Source organism: Eleutherodactylus coqui, chromosome 4 (genome assembly GCF_035609145.1).
Source record: "Eleutherodactylus coqui strain aEleCoq1 chromosome 4, aEleCoq1.hap1, whole genome shotgun sequence".
In the NCBI taxonomy this organism is placed as follows: domain Eukaryota; kingdom Metazoa; phylum Chordata; class Amphibia; order Anura; family Eleutherodactylidae; genus Eleutherodactylus; species Eleutherodactylus coqui.
The window spans coordinates 255,629,794-255,649,991 of record NC_089840.1 but is presented as its reverse complement, the minus strand read 5'-3'; the positions used below and the strand labels follow the sequence as shown (position 1 = coordinate 255,649,991).

At 44.2% G+C, this 20,198-nt stretch overlaps 1 protein-coding gene across 2 annotated transcripts in view; it reads left to right on the top strand.

Moving 5' to 3' along the window:
- Positions 1–20,198, top strand: part of UROS (uroporphyrinogen III synthase) — a 44,146-nt gene that overhangs the window by 11,304 nt on the left and 12,644 nt on the right. For both annotated transcript variants that reach the window (XM_066601141.1, XM_066601143.1), the window contains exons 3-6: positions 2,818–2,901; positions 4,262–4,352; positions 12,610–12,684; positions 19,931–20,005. In XM_066601141.1, the coding sequence (XP_066457238.1) occupies positions 2,818–2,901; positions 4,262–4,352; positions 12,610–12,684; positions 19,931–20,005 (325 nt within the window). The remainder of the gene's footprint in view (positions 1–2,817; positions 2,902–4,261; positions 4,353–12,609; positions 12,685–19,930; positions 20,006–20,198) is intronic.

Genomic DNA, 20,198 nt, shown 5'->3' with positions numbered 1-20,198 from the left:
ACTTGATTATTTGTTATTATCACAACTCTTCTTTTTCATTCGTTTGTTCGCTAATAAACATTATGTATTTTTGTACCTCCTTCGTCTGCATTGTATCCTCAGCCTGCGTTGCTATACCTTCTCCCATGACATTAGTAGTACCCCTTCCTGAGTAGACGGGCGTGGTGCAATATTCTGGATTCAACCGTCAAGGTTGATCCACCAGTTCCAGGACCCAATACGACTGCAGCAATTTTGTAACTACCTAATGCTCACTGTGTACTGCTCTCTGATTGGCCAGTGCTGGTCACTTGAGCTGCGCTGACCAATCAGAGAGCAGGTATAATGCATTGGTACATTAAGGCACTCTAGAGATTCATGCACGATTCAGAACGAAGATGGCTCACCCAACTAGAACTGCAACATGAATTTCATTTACCTTCCTCACAATTCTTACAAATTACTAATTTTGTTTTTCTTCTGCACCCATAACCGCTGGCATGTGGGGATCGGTGGGGTTCCCCATTACGTCAGATGCTCTGCTTTTTCCCGCTCATATTATGCATTTAAATGTTCTTCATTCTTCTGTTCTTGTAATGTGGCCTGACGAAGAAGTCTGTCTGAATTTGTAACGTGTTACCCCAATAAAAATTACCCTCGATTCCCTTTGGCTTTACTGATAAATGACGGCCGCGCCGTTACTCCGTTTTTTCCTACATTTTTAACCCTTTCCAGTCCAATGTCGGGCCTGCCCCGACATCATAATTTCCCTCCACAGCTCCGATGTCGGGGCAGGCCCGACACTGCAGTGCAGGAGTGGATCTGCACCCGATCGTCAGACACCCCTGCACTGATCCTCATCGAGGACCCCCGAGGAGAAGGCAGAAAGGGTTTGTAACCCTTTCTGCCTTCTGCTTTACACATTACATAGCGCTCAATTAGCACTATGTAATGCAGAGATTCCGGCCAGCGATCATGTGACCGCCGGTGTTACCTGACCCCCGGCGGTCACATGAACGCTGAGCCGGGAGCCTGCACTGTGGGAGGACCTGCTTACCTGACCAGCGTCTTGCACATTCTCCTTCTGTCTCCCGGCCCGGCGATGATGTGACCGCCAGGTGCCACCTGACCCCAGTGGTCACATGATCGCCAAGCCGGGAGGCAGAAGGAGAAAGCGGAAGACGCCGGACAGGTAAGCAGGTCCCTCCCTGCACCCTCCTGACCTCTGTCAGTTCAGGAGGGTGCAGGGAAAATGCATTTTTTCTCACCCATTCTCCCCAGCTCCAATTTATTGGAGCTGGGGAGAATGGGTGAGAAAAAAATAAATGGATTGGAAAGGGTTAATGCACAAAACAATTGTTGCGTCAAATGCATAAAGGGTTAAATCCATTTATGGCATTGATATACTAGACCCATTCCCGGCACCCGGACTGGAGAACACATGAGTTCTGCCATTTACTTTTTACATCGTTCACTATGTGATATAAACGGTATGATCACTTTTTTATGGCGGTCGGTACGATTACAGCGATACCAAAATTAGGGGGTTTTTTTAGATTTGCACGATAAAAACCCTCTTTTTGGAAAATAATGTTCTTGTTTTTGGCATGACTGCATTCCAAGCCCCAGAACTTTTTGTAATTTTTTATGGCTTGTTTTTTATGTGACAAGCTGTAGTTTTTATTGATACCATTTTGAGTTATTTAGGACTTTTTGATCACTTTTATTTTGGGAATGTGTTATGGTCTGATGAAACCAAGATGGAACTTTTTGGCTATAATTCTAAAAGGTATGTTTGGCACAAAGCCAACGCTGCGGATCACCAGAAGACCACCATACCCACAATGACGATGGTGGAGGCGACATTATGCTTTTGGGACTGTTTTTCTGCTGCTGGAACTGGGGCTTTAGTCAAGGTGGAGGGAATTATGTTCCAAATATCAGTCCATTTTGGCACAGAACCTTCAGGCCTCTTCTAAAAAGCTGAAGATGAATTTCACGTCGACGATCAAGATCAAAGTTTTGGAATGGCCCAGCCAGAGCCCAGACCTGAATCCCATTGAAGATCTGTGGGTTGACCTGAGGATGGCGCTACATGCAGATTTGGAGCGCTTTTGCAGGAAAGGACAAAGATTGCCAAGTCAAGATGTGCCCTGCTGATAGACACCTACCGAAAAAGACTGAATGCCCTCATAAAGTCAAAGGGTTCATCAACAAAGGATTAGTTTTAGGGTGTGCATATTTATGCAGCTACGTTATTTTAGGGTTTTTTACGTTTTCTCCACCCTAAAAGATTTCGACTTGTTTTTTAATGTAATTGTACAGATAGTTAATCGGTCACATTGGAGGACAAGACAAAAACATGGCATTTCAACCCTTTCCAAACCAATTTTGGATTCAGGGTTTCCTAAAAGGCTTTCTCATTTTGCTGTTATACAACGGTGCCATCTGCTGACTAAAGCCAGTGTGTGCGCCAGAGAGGCTCCGACAGCAAAGTGGCTGGTAAAAGACGGTAAGAATACCCTGTCGGACAACTTCTGACATTAGAGCTGTACAAGCTTCAATCAGAATGTAGGAAGATGTCAGACAGTGGAAAGAGGTAACAGGGGCGTGTAAAGATTTCGTATCCACTGTACAGGCACGTCATGGGGCAGGTTAAAGGGACTTGTCCTATGAGTTACGTCATCTACCTCCACTTACAGCTTCGGTCTATAGAGGTATCTATCGTGATCAGTTCCTTCTGGTTTACTGTGCAAGACAAATGAATGCACCGAGAATGTATTCCAATAAGGTCCAATAAGAAATGCATAAATGAACACGCTTTATCTTCCTGGCTAGGAGTTGTCATCGCATGGATATCAGGCCACGCTAATCCCGGTGTTATCCTTCACATTTGTGTCCCTGGAGCCGCTCTCTGACAAGGTATAATCTCACCTCATTCTATTACTGTGATTAATCCAGTTTTCCCTTGTCATTAGATTTATGTTGGCGGATTAAGTCTCCGGTAAGCTAATATTTACTACAATATCCTTCTCGGCCCACAAAGGGTCACTAACTAATGCGATGATTGCCCCCCCCCCCCCCACACACACACAAATACTGGGCACATTGGCAGATATTACATTTGTAGATGATGAGGAGATTTGTATCTATATGGTAGCGGTATAGTTTTCATCAAGCTGATCATGAGGCCAACAGCCTGCGGTGGATGTCGCCCAGCTTTTCCAATTTTTGAAAAAAATTCAATTGTGCAGCGTGGAGGCGGGTTTGCTTTTATGACATTCACAGTGTTGTAAAGGTGATGTGTTATCTTTATTCCATTGGTCAGTATGACTACAGCAATACCAAATTTATATATTTTTTTTTCTGTAAAGAAATGCCTTTTTTAAAAAAAAATACAAATTGACTTTTTTTATATTTTTTTGGCAATCAGCTGTGTGGCCTCATTTTTTGCATGGTGACGCTTTGAATTACATTTTTTCTTGGATACTGGATACACACACATATATATATATATATATATATATATATATATATATATATATATATATATATATATAAACTTTGCATACCTTTTTTTACTATTCTCTATGGTGAGGTGGTGAGTTCTCCTTTAATGGAAGTGTTCAAACAAAGGCTGGACAGACATCTGTCTGGGATGCTTTAGTGAATCCTGCACTGAGCAGGGGGTTGGACCCGATGACCCTGGAGGACCCTTTCAACTCTACCATTCAAGGATTCTAATAATTAATAAAACTTTTTTTTTAATTTCTTTTTTTAAGTCCTTTACCTTGCAATCATATGGTATAATGCAATACTACAGTATTGCATTGTACTGCTTTCTGACTGGCAGTCTATGAAGACGTGTCACAGGCAATGCCTTGGCAGGCAGTCTTTTATAGCAGCCTTGGGGGCCTTCAGAAGACCCTGTGCTGCCATAACAACCGAACAGCACCCCATGATTGCATTGTGACGGGCTGATCAGGGCATTTAAATGCTGCTGTCAAAACAGTGACATTTAAAGGGTTAATAGATGTGATCCTATTCAACACAGATCCCTGCTGTTGCCAGTGGGTGTCAACTGCCAAAGTTAGCAGACACCTGCAGAGCATGTAGCATGCTTTACTCCTGGGTCCGCCATATACACAGACACTCGTTGTGCATGTTTTGTACATGTCTGTAAGGGGATAAGATAGTCCCCAAAATAGGACTTATTGCAGAATTTGTGGACTTTATGGATCTCAGTCTGAAGATGTGTTTTGACTTTCTCCTGTCTCGTCAGCTTTCTCATCCTGAAGATTATGAGGGTCTCATTTTCACCAGTCCGAGGGCGGTGGAAGCTGTCAGATTATGTTTGGAAAATAAGAAAGAAGGTAAGGAATTGTGCTTCATGAAATCTTGTCCTTTTTGTTTCTGAGACCCGCAGCAATGTTTTTTTTCCCCGCTAGACTCATTATTAGGATATTCCTGTTTTCACTGCTTTATGCTTCATCAGGGAATAAGAAACTGGATCACAACTTACGGCACAGGGAGGAGTGGGGATCCATTACTATACGTACTTATATCATTAATGTTCCGATAAAATGACAAAAGAAACAGTGTTTTTCTACCAGGAAGCGTCTCCCAGTGAAGATTCTGCTGCCAGACCAGCAGTCAGGTGACCGCTGCAGCCAATCAGAGGCTGTAGCATCAGCATCTGTTCTTGTGGCGTTAGCACTCACATCCTGGGTGCGGTGATGCCAGGAGTTCAGAACAGTAACCCAGCTGCCTTTTTTTATACTCTGACAACCCTTTTAAGTGTCATGTATAGAGTTGCAGCACTACAGTATATCATTTTCAGTAAAGATTAAAAGGCAGTACTATATGAGCCTACATCATTTATTAGTAGAGAGAGAACGATATAAGACTATATTATTTACGAGTAGAGACAAGGAGGCAGTACTATATGAGCCTACATCATTTATTAGTAAAGAGAGAACGATATAAGACTATATTATTTACAAGTAGAGACAAGGAGGCAGTACTATATGAGCCTATATCATTTATTAGTAAAGAGAGAACGATAAAAGACCATATTATTTACAAATAGAGACAAGGAGGCAGTACTATATGAGCCTACATCATTTATTAGTAAAGAGAGAACGATAAAAGACCATATTATTTACAAATAGAGACAAGGAGGCAGTACTATATGAGCCTATATCATTTATTAGTAAAGAGAGAACGATAAAAGACCATATTATTTACAAATAGAGACAAGGAGGCAGTACTATATGAGCCTATATCATTTATTAGTAAAGAGAGAACGATAAAAGACCATATTATTTACAAATAGAGACAAGGAGGCAGTACTATATGAGCCTATATCATTTACTGGTATGCTTAGGTAGTACTATCAGAGTCTACATCATTTACAAAAAGAAACAAGCCAGTAGTACTGTCTGTGCCTACATCATTTATGGGAAGCCAGTATTGCGTGTACCCACATTATTTAAGGTAAGAAGCTTGTGGGCACAGAAAATTTTGCATTCCTGTTTTTTGCTTATAAGTCATGTAGGAACAGATAGTACTACTTCCCGGCCTCTCCCTGTAAATGATGTATAGGCTCAGGTAGTACTACCCCTCTATAAATGATGCAGTCATGAGCATTGCAGAAGGGTCATCGCCTAGCGACGGCGCGAGGAAATCTGTACTGCGCATGTGCATCGGCGGCACACCTGTAGTGTGAAGACATTACAAATAAGCAGGGGCACGGTCGGATTCCATGCATGATTCCCGACGCGGAATCCGTGCATGCCGTGTGCAGGCGGCCTTACATTATACCGAACATTGTTGCAGAATATTAGCGCAGCTGAAATTCTGCAAGAATTTTGCAGTGTGCAAACTTTCCATCAGTTAGCGAAGCAGCACTATCTGTGCCTACATCACTTTGTAGGCAGAGGTGGTACCGCTCCTCCTAACAAGGGTTATCGCTTGGACTCCAACCATTCTAAGTGCACAGTCTTATCCAAAGCTACTTAGACTGATGTGTGCAATACCGGGAAGAAGAATTGCATCTGTCTTGTTGTACTGGTTACAACAATTAAGTGTCTTCTCATCTGTCCGTGACTCCTTCTGCTTCCTCTCTGCTGACACTTGTTTACATGATCAGCTTGGTTTCATCGGGGATTGATGCCATCTGTTTAAATACGGGGTATGTTTCCAGTAGGCAATTACCCTGTGTTGTGAATTGAGTCAGTCTGATGGCTCTCGCTCTCTCTTTCTCTCTCTCTTTCTCTCGCTCTTTTCTCTCTTTGTCTCTTTCTGTGTATTGTTGAGATTTTTTGGTTTTTTTGCTTGTATTTCAATCACTTTAACTAAGGACCTTTTTTTAATTGACCATGTTAATTCGATGTTCTTTAAGTACCTCGAGCACTTTGCTGGCATCGAATCCCGCTCCCGGTAATAGCCAAGTTACATAGCTCTCCATGGAATAAATGAGTTTATCACCCTGCAAGACTGTAAATGGGTTTTTTTTGTTCCCAAACTCAGAATTTTATGGGTTTTTTTTGTGCTACTTAAAGAGTAAAACCAATTAAACTAATTCTCTGATGTGTCATAGATAGATTGAGGTAATCTGGGAGGTTTGATATTTTGGGCTTCCAAAGCTTTATACGACTTAGGCTGCATTCAGACAAACGTATATCGGCTCAGTTTTCACGCCGAGCCGATATACGTTGTCCTGGTGTGCAGGGGGGGGGGGGGGAGGATGGAAGAGCCAGGAGCAGGAACTGAGCTCCCGCCCCCTCTCTGCCTCCTCTCCGCCCCTCTGCACTATTTGCAATGGGGAGAGGCGGACCGGGGCTAAGTGGTGAGAATTCGCCCCGCCCCCGGTCCGCCTCTCCCCATTGCAAATAGTGCAGAGGGCCGGAGAGGAGGCAGAGAGGGGGCGGGAGCTCAGTTCCTGCTCCTTGCTCTTTCATCCTCCCCCCCCCCCCCCCCTGCACACGAGGACAATGTGTATCGTCTCGGCGTGAAAACCGAGCCGATATACGTTCGTCTGAATGCAGCCTAAGACTTGTTTGATGAACACAACCTCTTTTAGAAGCTGGCCCAACTTCTCTAAAGGGCCTTTTACAAGGTCCGATGATCGGGCAAGAACGTTCTTTTGCCGGGCCACGTCAAAGTGCCACTTATCACTCAATGACCTAGTAAATACTCCTTCATCGGGTAATCAGGTCTTTTGTGAGGAGCATCTCCCAGTGTGATGGGGGATGTGCTTCGGACAGTGAAGAAGCTCTATAGGGGACAAATGATCATATAGAGCATTGATCATCCCTTAATAGAGTCTAAATCGGCCCCTGTGCAGGCCCAGTAGACAAGCACTAATCTCGTTAATTGGTGCTTGTCATCACTGGCACTTTGGACACACTGTGCACATTGGTTAATGTAAAAGGACCTTTAAGATCTTTTTACACTGGCCAATTATTTGGCTTCAATCTTCCTCCAAATGCTCATTTACCCCACAATCAGTTATGTAAGAAGAACATGAACAGCCAATGAACGGGTGAGCACTTATTTGTCGGTTGTTTTTAACTAACATCTGATCATTTCCTCGTATGATCAGGGTGATTTACAGCTGGCCCGTAGAGACGGACAACCATAATTTCCATTGTTAGTCCCCAGAAAAGCCGCTTCTTGGCCCCTTTGAAAGAAAATGAAATAAGTGGCGATCAATGTGCTTGACTATCGATTTTCATCAGTCCAAGTATTTGACTTATGTAAAAGGACCTTAACTTTGGCAATCGGCTGTTATCAGTAGGAGTAGCCACATCTGGTCAGACAATTGTTCTTATTGCATGACGGCCATTCAAATAAAATGTGAGTAAAAGAAATGAAAAAGGAATGAAAAAGGAGGGTGGAGCAAGACCCAGTGAGGGTAGTGGAATATTTATGGAGTACAAAGAGTTTTCAATGATTGAGTATTTTGAATGGTGGAGGTGCTGCCAACCAGATGACGCTCCACCAGTGTGGGCGTAAGTGTAGCGAAAAGGATGTGAAAAGAACTGGTATGGAGGCGCAACACTCTAAGCTACTAGAAGATGTAGATCAAAGTCCAATGTGTGATGGTGAAAGCACTTCTTTTTTATTATTTTTTCAGAAATTAAAAACCAGCAATGGAATACGCGTTTCGGGGAAGAACCCCTTCGTCAGTTCGGCTGGATAGGACAACAGGATGCCTAGGGGTGACACGATTCCAAAGATGTATAGAATGTGTCGGAGGTCCTGTGTGCAGGAGGACAGGGGAGAAAAAAAATGCTTTAATGGTTAAAGCATTTTTTTTCTCCCCTGTCCTCCTGCACACAGGACCTCCGACACATTCTATACATCTTTGGAATCGTGTCACCCCTAGGCATCCTGTTGTCCTATCCAGCCGAACTGACGAAGGGGTTCTTCCCCGAAACGCGTATTCCATTGCTGGTTTTTAATTTCTGAAAAAATAATAAAAAAGAAGTGCTTTCACCATCACACATTGGACTTTGATCTACATCTTCTAGTAGCTTAGAGTGTTGCGCCTCCATACCAGTTCTTTTCACATCCTTTTCGATTCAAATAAAATGGCTGTCTATATAATACATGGGTGAGGCGGATCTGCCATCTCAAGAGTTACTGTCAGGACTTGAACCTGGGAATTTTCGTGCTCTAGGCAGCAGCTCTTGCTGGACAGCTCCCATGCTGAATCGTAGCCTAGTCCTTGCTCTGGTTGAATCCAGTTCCTGCCTGTCTGTCTTGGCTCCACCCCCTCCTGATTGGACTTTCTATATAAGCCCGGCCCTTCCATTGCACCCTTTCGTGATTATTGTGCTTCCCAATAGTCTAGCTTCATCACCTTCCTGATCCTCCATACTGCAAACCGATACTTCCTGTTACCGACCTCTGGCTTCCTCTGACTACGCTACGTGCCTGATCCTCTATTTCAAATTGAGACTTCCCGTTACTGACCTCTGACTATGCTACGTGCCTGATCCTCTATACTGCAAACTGATACTACCTGTTACCGACCTCTGACTTCCTCTGACTACGCTATGTGCCTGATCCTCTATACTGCAAACCGATACTTCCTGTTACCAACCTCTGGCTTCCTCTGACTACGCTACGTGCCTGATCGTCTATACTGCAAACCGATACTTCCTGTTACCAACCTCTGGCTTCCTCTTACTACGCTATGTGCCTGATCCTCTATACTGCAAACCGATACTTCCCATTACTGACCTCTGGCTTCCTCTGATTACGCTATCTGTCTGCTCGGGTTACAGCCAGAGACTCCAAAGCCGCACCATATTGTTACAGTTACTCTAATTTAACAGCTCTCTGCTTTGGCTCATAGAATAGGGGTTCAGGTGTTAAGTGAATGGGTCTAGCTGCAGTTCCCTGCCCAATCGGGTCACCACTGTGCAAGGAAAACAGTGGTGAGGATCAGTGGAGGTCCCAGGACCGGTGAGAGTCCCCCCAGTCCAAAAGCGATGGTATAACCTAGCGATACCCCTTTAATGTCACATCACAGTTTATCACAAAGTATTCAATTAGCATTTATTGTGTGGGTCTCTGCCATAATGGTTATTAAATGTAATGAAGAAAGCCACCTTGGTCATAAACTCTTTAGCGGCGCTGTGCCGTCTATACATGGTGACGTTTCCGCTCAACCCACAATGTCAACTCCTAATTAAATAAAGATAACAGCATTTTGTTTTCAATTACAATGTCCCACTCAAGGAATTATTGTAAATTAACCTCCTTGGAAAATTTAATATTGCCGTCTTATTGAGATTTTTAATTAGGCTTTTGATTTTTAAGCTGAAAAATCGCTCTCCATGAAATCTTTAATCATTACTAATATGTCGTACAGAGTTATTACAACCTTTTTTTGCACAATATTAGCCGTTGGCATTTATAAGCCACCCATACCCCCTCCCGTTCCTCTTCAGAAACCATGAAAGCATTAACTCTGCAAATAGGAAACTAATACCTTGGGTAATTAAGCAACAAGAAAATAAACCTGTAAACATGGTGAATTAGGGAGAAGAGAGAGACTTTGGCTAGTACGGACAGGAATACAAATGTAAACAAGAGGTGTGCCGGAATCTGTTCTTTCAGGGACAAGTCAGCCACAAGAAAAGTGTATGGGAGAGTCCCCTAGCATATGGGACGACCATGAAATAATGAGCTATGTTAGAAAAGTAGATATGGAGTGTTGTATAACACTAATCCAAGACGTTCCAACACAACTTCTTATTTCTCTCTTTAACTGTCTCTCCGCCATAGCTCCACCACTTCAGCCCTTGACACTCCAGTCCTGGAGACTCCTACAGCAGTCACATGATGTTCCTGTCTCACATGACCACTGTAGCCAATCGCACCCCTCAATGGTCATGTGCTGAGGCCCATTATTATTGGCTGCAGCAATCATGTGAACAGCTAATGACTGCTGCAGCTTTCAGAACCAGAGTAGTGGGGATTAAACCGGTGGCACTGAAGCGGAGGGACAATTTAAGGGGTTATCTGGGGACAACTTGCTTTTTCAAAGGCTATTCACTATACCGTAGTAACATAAGAGAAGACATACTGACCTCCATCACTCCCTTTCTGCTGGTGCCTGGTTCACCACTGGTCGTCATTTTCGGGTACAGAGAGTCAGTGATTACATCACCCAGACCAGGGCTAATTACCGACTCGCTTCAACCGGTGACTAGCTGCGGCGGTCATGTGTCCCTATGATGGGATGTCATCGCTCTGCAGCTGCAAGTGAAGACCAGTGAAAGACAGCTGGGCAATAGTGGATTAGCCAGCCATGTGGACGAGATTTGTCAAAAATCTCGTCCACATGGGACGGCCAATCCATCACTGCAAAGCCAGCGCTGCGGCGTGGATTCCCCGGCCGCAGCATGTCTATTTTTTTTCCGTTGCAGCCTCGCTGCTCTCTATGGGAGCGCCGGGCTCAACGGAAAAGCATGCGACCCAACCGCTCTAAAATCCGCGGCAAACTGCCGCGAGTTTTGAAGCTGCGCTTTCCCGGCGTAAATCTTGACCGCAAGATTTCCAGCAGGATTCCGCCCTGTGAGAACCCAGCCTTAATGTTCTGGATATTCAACTGGATAAGCCATTGATCTGAGACTGCATTGTATTGATGATATGGGTGACCAGGTTTGCGAATTAAGTCACCTAATGTGCCACTTACCAGCCTGCTAGTATGTGGTCACCAGTGTTGATGATGATCCAAGAAGTTCCAGCTGACCTTCTCCTGATTCTACATTGTAAACTCTGCTTATACTCGCCCGATTGGCAATAACTTAGGTATAGTAGCCTAAATGGTCCTAAGGTTCAACTGTATAGATACTTGACCTGTACTTCATGCACCATGAGTTGAAGAAATTCCAAATCTGAATTGTGGTGGTGATGGTGTCCGTTGCCATATTTGATGAGAAGATCTTTCTTCTAATGTGCCTCTTTCTAATCTGCTAGTACATCACCTACTAAGCCAGATGACCTGGAAAGGTTTCTCGTTTTGTCAATGCCCCTTAGATAACATTGCATGAAGAGACGTGTTTGTTCCTGAAGATGTTGTGACCTTGACTAAGGCTGGGTTCACTCCTGTTAGGGCTCAGTTCAGGGTTTCTGCCTCTCTGCCCCATTTTAGGGCTTTTACCCACTGGTAGTTTTTTAGCGCTGCAATATTGCTGTGTTTTTTTAATGCAAATGTCAACCGGACTTTCTAATGTTAAAATCGCATCGCACAAACTTCCGATTTTTGTGCGATGCGATTTTAACATTAGAAAGTCCCATTGAAAAAATTGCAGCGTTAAAAAAAACTGAAATAAAACAAAAAAAAATGTATCCATTTTTTCCTCATTGATTTAATTGGGGTTTAAAAAAATAAGTACCATAAATAAAAAATAGAAAGTAAACAGACTTCAGTTTGCTTCCATTCCGTTAGGTTCTGTTTTTTGGAAGGACAAATGGCACAATATACAGCACTATTTTTCCGTTAAAAAAACGGAAACCTGACTTTATGGAAGCAAAATGAAGCCTTCGCCTCATTAAATACAGTAGGGAAGAAGGCTGGAAGAGCCGGGAGCAGTACACTGAGCTCCCGCCCCCTCTCCGCCCCTCGGCACTATTTGCACTGAGAGGGGGCGGAGCTAAGTCCTGGGACTTAGCTCCGCACCCGTCCCGCCCCTCCCATTGCAAATAGTACCTAGGGGCGGAGTGGAAGTGGAGAGTAGGCCGGAGAGGGGCGAGAGCTCAGTGCACTGCTCCCGCCTCTTCCAGCCTCTTCCCCCTGCATAGAGGGACTCCGTATATCGGCCGGGTGTGAAAACCCCAATGTACGGTTGTCTGAATAAGCCCTTAGGTAAAACTTACCCAGCTAAATTACTTATGTTATGACTCATTATTTGTTCTTGATTATTTTTGCAGGTTTCATTTTTAGCATTCAAAGTAGGTTTTACCAAAATGTAATGAATACCTTTGCATTGACCCCAATGTGTAGTGTGCCGTGGTCCTACATGTCCCTCCTTTGCATCATCACGTATGGTGAATTATTAGGCCTTACATTATTTTTGCATTAATTTGTCCTTGATGGATTTTTTGCAGCTTGGAGACATTCTCTGAAAGACAAATGGAATTGTAAGCCCATCTACGTGGTGGGGAAAGCTACTGCCGCTCTGGGTAAGTAGTCCCGAGGGTCCGGTCATCATTGAAACTCAACACCAGCAAACAAAAAAGACTTTTGAAGACCGTTGAGTATAAATCTTTTCTGTCGGCTCGTAGGATGAGTGTTCTTTTTTATTAAAGGGGTTATCGCACCAAAGCGGATATCAAGAATGCACCCCCAGTGTGTCTTGAAGTGTGAGCTGTGGATGACGCGCATGTGCACCTCCGCTCCATTCACTTTAGTGGGACCACTGGAGTTAGCCGAGCGCTTGAAGTCTCCAGTGGCCTCATGAAAATTAATGGAGTGGAGGTGTGCATGCGCGCCCTCCACTGCTCACTAGACCACCAGGAGTGCATTCTGATATCTGCTTTGGGGAGAAAATGGAGATTACTTCTTGCTCCTATTTAGAGGCTGAAAACTCAAGCTGGACTAATCTCGCTGTAATACAGCTGAAAGTATCTGTCAGTGTGTCATTTTAGGTGAGAGCTCTCAAGAGCTTGGAGTGAGCAATCAAGACGAGAGAAAATTGGGCTGCTGGTGTGTTCAGCACAAGGAATGCCTTGACTGAGACAAAGAAAAGTAGAAAAAAACAATTGGGCTAGGATCGGGGATAAATGTCTGATTACTGGGGGTCTGACTGCTGGGACCCCCAGAGATGCAAAAAATGGCTCCTATCAAATGCCCCATGTGAACGGGGTTGGTGTGTGCATTCTCAACCACTGCTCTATTCACTTATATGGGACAGGTGGAGATCAATGCACCCTGCAAACTCCCTCTGGGCATGCTGGGGTCCTGTTCTCAGGATCACTGGGGATTCCATCAGTCAACCCCCAGCAATCAGACATTTATTCTCTATCCTGAAGATGGGGGATAAAAATCCTTTGCAGTAAAGCTCCTTCTCAAGGTATCCCACAGGGATCATTGAATTCAATGAATGGCAGAGTGCTGCCTGTGATTGGCTGAGCGCTCGCCAATCAGACGCAGCCCTTTGAGGAGGTGGGGATTTTAAATCCCCGCCTGCTGAAAGAACTTTATTTCAGCGCCGAGGACCAAGCGGCTAGACGCTCCGAGCTCTAACAGCAGTGGAGAGGTGAGTATTTTTTATTTTTTTTTTACACCACCTAGAATTGATTTTCAGCGAAGGGCTTATATTTAAAGCCCTTCCCCGAAAATCATTGCAGGGGTTGCCGGCGTACCAATGCTTTCAATGGGGCCGCCGGCAGCAGCCATGGCCCCATTGAAAGCAATGGGTACAGAGCCTTGTTCATGCGTGTTTTGACACGTGCGTGGACGCACGCTTTTGCACGTCTGTATGTACGTGCAAATCCACGCTCATGTGAACAAGGCCTTAACCTGTAAAGGGCCTATTGAATTTCCTTGCAGCGCCACCACGGGGCAAAAAGGAGCATTACATAATTTCCATTGAAATCAATGGGCTGTTCTTGTAATGCACAGACGTTCTGGATCCGCTGACTCTATAAGGCACTATAAATGCGGTAAGTGTAGGGTATACCATAAAGGAGTGTGGAGACCACTCTTCCTCAGGGAGAAGTTGAAGAACAGTAAGAGTCACTATCATATGGACAGGTAATGTAATCATTGGAGAAGTAGGACCTCTCAGCATCGCTGGCAGCCATAACTGGGTAAGCTGCTATCTTCTCTGGCTACATAGGCCAACAGACGGCCGTTTTCTTAATCACCTTGATCAAATATATGGTGTTGTGAGTAGAGCAGTGTCTTTCTAATATATTCAACTAGCAATAGTCTATACCCCCTCCGCAATATGTTCAGAGCAGAATAATTCTCTTTGGAGGTGTTTGCTATATGTCGAGTCTCCGCTTCTAAAAGATGATGCTCTAACCAAGATCTAACCGAGCAACCTGCAGGGATTTTCTGTACCCGGCTATTGCAGAAGTAAAGGACCCTCTACTAAAAGCCTTAAAGGCTTCCCATACAATAAGCTCAGTGGCAGACCCTCATTACCACCCTAATACATAGCTGCCTCCTGTTCAACATAATCATGTACCTCCTGCCGAGCCAGCCACAGAGGACTATGCCACCACGGATGGCGACACCTGCGTACCCCAAGATCAAGGATTAATTGACGAGGCAAGTGATCAGAGATACCCCTAGGACCCGAGTCAATACGGATGCAACTGCGTATTTGCTACATTACTACGTGATTCCATTGACTTTAATGGGCCATTACAGTCCTTTAGAACCCATTCACGCTCATGTATCTTCATGTATTTTTATATTTTACTCAATTTTTTTTTTAAAAAGCAGCAAGCCCTATTTTTGCCTGTATTTAGATACCAAAATCACCCATGCACAAAACGCAGCAAATATACAGTCACAAGAGCATTCACATTGTTTTTCACTCATGTTGCCTGGAGACAATGGGAAAGAAAAAAGTGACATAAATTGGGCGTTCTTGCTTTTTTTTTTTTTTTTATGCATGCACATAAATAATATAGGAAACACAGATATAATATGGATGTGAAAAACACGCAAACGGATCGAAATATGATTGTAACACGGACAGAAAATATACACCCGTGTGAATGAGCCCTTAACCCTTTGAGGACCAAGGGGCATATTTGTCCCATAGTTTTAAACTATCCACAAAGCCGAATGAATCTTTTGCAGTCCTGAAAGGGTTAAAGGGGTATTTCCAAACTGAAGAATCCTATTTCAAGGTGTTTGAAATCGAAAAACAATGCACTCAGCCATAAGATGTTTATTTCTAGAGATGAGCGCGCACGCTCGGTTAAGGCAGTTACTCGAGCGAGCATCACTCTTCTCAGGTATCTGCATGCTCGTCCGAGAACATTTTGGGGGGCGGCGGGGGGAAAGAGTGGGAGATACCTCGCCCCCCTTCCCCCCCCCCCTTCCCCCCCCCCCCCCCCCCAACTACCGCCACCCCCCAAAATTTTCTCGGACGAGTATGCAGATACTCAAGAAGAGCGACGCTCGCTAGAGTAACTGCCTTAACCGAGCATGCTCGCTCATCTCTAATTATTTCCAAAATGCTCCGTTCTCCAGATATTGCAGATATTGATTCCTCTGCCCTCTGGAAAAAAAAGCAGAGGAGATAAGCACTTGCACACTTCTTCCATCTAAATCTGGGAACTCAACAGCACATGCGCACTAACTTTCGACCCGGCCACCAACTACCGTTGTACTCTGCTCCTTTTTTCCATAGAAGACGTGGTCAGTTTCTCCGGCAGCGAGCAGTAAACAACCAGAGGGCAGAGGAATCAATATCTGCAATATCTGGAGAACGGAGCATTTTAAAAATAAACATCTTATGGGTGAATACATTGTTCTGTGACTTCAAACGCACTGATGAAGGATTCCCGAGATGGGAATACCCCTTTAATGTCTCCTCCACCAGCCTTCTCTTACTCCATGAAGCTCCATCTGATAATTATCTGCCCGGGAGCTGTATACTCAGCTTCTCAACGATCTTTTAAGTACGCCTCATCCCTATACATAATTTCATCTCTTTTCTTGCATTATTGATTGATTGCATCCACTCCATCAATTATTAAACAGACATTTCTGAAACGTTCGGAGGCATTCTGTGAGTCGAACAATAAGTCACCGAGTGACAGATGTAATCTGCGCGCTGCATAACATTTCAGGTACTCGCAACGCATAACGATCTCATCTCCATCTTACTCAAGTGCTTCCATGTAAATGTAGATTATTGTGGGGAATAGAACGTATTTTCTGGTGGAAATGCTAGAAGTAAAAGGATTGGGGAAGGGGGGGGGGATGCAATTTTTGTCTATTTCCTGCAGTATCCTCTTCTGTCCTTGAACCGTATATCGCGCCGTAGCCCGGCTGAGTTAATTTGTTTTCTAACCACTACTAACTCTTGCGCGCAGGCTTTTTTATGTTCCTTTTAAAGACTCGCTATAAAGCTGTCACCTCTGTGTTCTACTTCAGTCCTATGATACTTCTGGATGTGACTTACAGTGTCAGGGATCTCTAAGATAGCAATACTCTCTCTCCTTCAATTCTCAGAGCAATACTCGGGCCGGGAGCCAGTGCTGACATTGCAGAGCGCCGCCGTAATAGACAACACAAGTCACTGTTTAGGAAGGCTGAAGGCTGCTGTACTTCTGACATTTAAACATTTTTTTGTGCAGTTACTAAGAACACTGAGGCTCTAAGCCAAATTACAGGTCTGATGTTTCTACAGCAACGCTTCTTACTTTTTCCGTAGGTTTTTTTTTTTTTTTTTTTTGTCCAGAAAGCCGATGCACATCAAAAATTCTGCTGAAGTCAGCATAGCCAAGTCAAGGGCAGAGCAACTCAGGCAGTTACCTAGGTGTCTAAAGAGGAAATCGTGTGCGAACGCATACGGCCTTAATAGGACTGCATAGAAGTGCATGAGCCCTCTACTGTACCTCTGTGTGCCTCCGCTATTGTACAGATCTTATGTATATTTTTAGGTTGGATTCTGGAAGAATATGGTAGAAAAAAGAATTTTAGCTCGCTTTATTAAACTCAAATAAGGGAGATGGAAGAATACCTCTGCAGCGCCACCTATCGGATGGCAGCATTCCTGCAAATCAATGTCTTTATAATAATGGTTGGGAATTGAAAACCAAGCTAGAAACCATACACAGACAGCTGTTTCGGGGGTTTTTACCTCTCATTGGTATGCAGTAGGATCCTGGCTTGGCTGGTGAGAGGCCTGTGATGTGGGTTGGGAAGGGTATCATCTTTTCTTAAGGAGAGCACCTAGAAGGTGTGTGAAGGGACACCTAGGAGGTGAGTGCCACTAGCCAAGCTAGAAACCTACTGCACACTGATGAGGGGTAAAAACCCTGGAACAGCTGTCTGTGTATGGATTCTGGCTTGGCTTGTAATTCTCAATCGTTGTTATAAATTGTGCTACGCGCTCTCCTTAAGGAGAGGCGATACCCTTCCCGACTCATAAGACTCATGTATGCTCCCTTGCTTCTAAGGAAGAATATATCCGTACACGTGGCACCTGACGGAGCCTTTAAGTCAGGAGCCACATCACACATAAGAACTAAGGTTAGGAGGTTGGTTGCAAAACACTATAAGGGTGACTACCCACTAGCGATGCGACGCAACACAACTTCGCGTTTTTAACATTAGAAAGTCCCATAGGCATCTGGAAAAAAAAAACGCAGCGGGAAAAAACCGCTAGTGTCTAGTCACCCTAATTATGAGATTTATAGGGGTTATCTGAGACCCCCATGTGCTATAAAAGGATTTACCCAGCACGCCTTCAACACTTTCCCATAGAAGTCGATGAGTCAGCTCCTGTCCATTTTGTCTATAGCCTATGGGTTCTGCGGTAAAGTATCTCTTAAGTCCTCTTAACATTCCCATTTGGTGCAGAATCATGATCTGGTATACTGAATGGGTCATTATGGCTTCTCACATTTTCTCAGGCCATTTCAAAGCCCCCAAATTACCTCCAAAGTGAAAGTATCATCTGTACATTGGCTGGAGCTGCTTGTGTTTAAGGTCTAGGATTGTATTTTCTGTATAATAGTAACATTTATTGACCGGTTCACCTTTTAAATACCATCTCGGCCACCTTAGTAGGCGAGCTGTGATCTATGTTGTCATTACACGGCTCCTCCAATAAATGTTTAATATGATCATTACTTTCCAGGGTGAATTTCAGTAAATGAAACTCGAATTGCCTTACCCGGGAGACCTGTCGCTGTTATTTTTAACCCTCTGAAACATGGTTTAATTGCCTGGTAATTAGACTATCCTAAATATTTAAACAGAGGCGGATACCGTTGCTGATAAGATTCTGTAACTCCTGGGGACCGAGAGACGTTCCAATCGCCTAGCAGTAGGTCTCGGGTTTGAGACTCGGGAGTTTGTGAGTTTCGCTGTAAAGATGAGATTGGAAAGTTACTAAGTTTTTTGTTTAGTTTCGGAAACTGTTCCTAACGAGAATTGGAGGTGCCCGCCCACTGAAAAAATCATCAATAGGATCTATAAGGGCAGTAACATACACCAAAGCCGTTATTGACGTGAAAATAATATTTTTTGTTCTACTGTCCATGTTAAAGGCAGTCTGTTTGAAGAAAAACAGGTGATAAGCCAGTGTCAACATTACATTGGCGCCGGCTCATATAGCCGGCTTACCTGTAATTGCGGCCGTTTAGGAGAAATTCAGTTTTACAGGTTCTCTGCACTCTATGTAATTCAGCTACAATCATACATCTCTTGGGTGGTCTTGCAGTTCGTTCAGGCCCGGGGTGCCCACTGCTCTGTCCTCCTCATCCCCTCCCCTTTATTGAGGTCTTCAGCTCCAGTCATTAAACACAGGATAGGGAATAACTTAATGATCAGTGGGGGTCTTACTGCTGAGAACCCTACTGATCCTGAGAACAGAGGTCCTATTTTTCCCTCTTCTGTAACTATGGTGATACTTTCCCCACCTGCAGGGACGTCATATTGAATGGACCAATGACCGAGCATGCGTGACCACCATTCCATTCATTTCAATGGGGCTGACAGAAATTGCTAAGCACTTGTACCTCGGCTTTCACCATCAATCTCATAGCATGCACAACCGCTTCTCCGTTCAAGCTGTTCTTCACTGCAGGGGATGCAGTAAGCCCACAGTGAGGAGGAGGGGATATGGGACTCCCGGTCTTGGGATTGGTGGGGGTCTTAGCAGTGAGACTTCCAACCAATCCTAAAGTTTTTCCTAATTCTGTGGATAGGTTATAACTTTACATTTTAGGATAACCCTTTAAACAAGGGTAGGGGCTGAGCAGGCCCGAGCTGGAGACAACTCCAACCACAATGGCAAGACCGCCCATCAGACTCATGGTAGCTGATTTACATAGAGCGTTGGGAATTGGTAAAACCTTATATTTTACAGGAAAAGAGCAGATATCGGCCTGCATAGGGCCATTTTGCCAATGTACTGTTGGCATTGGTATATTGGCTATTTTTCAGTGATAGGCTTCCTTTCAAGGGCTTGTCCCACCAAAATAAGTTATCATGTATCCACAAGATAGAGGATAACTACCGGTAGCTGATCATTGGGGGTTGAACCACTGCTCATGCTCAACCGCTGCTCTTTTCGTTCAGGGATCTTCGGAACTCTATTGTTAGGATCGGTGGGGTTGCCAGCAGTTGGACCCCATCGGTCCGCTAGTTATTCCCTGTCCTGTGGATAGTGAATAACTTCTTTGGTGAGCTATGTGTTTTAATGAACCCGTTATGATTGTTGTCTTCTAGTTGATGAGCTCGGCCTCTCTTCAGAAGGGGAAGCATCTGGTAACGCGGAGAAACTGGCAGACCTCATATGCTCAAGTAAGTGTGTCCTACCAAATTGTATAGAGGAAATTCCAAACTGAGGTGAAATGCCTGATGTATAAGTAACCAAAAATGGCACCGTAAGAAAGTAAAACTCGTTCTGCAAAAACGCAACTATGTAGCTATGGCTCTATTCACATTTTTTATTGTTTTCTTTGCCTCCTTTGGAGGTATCCAAGTACCCATATAC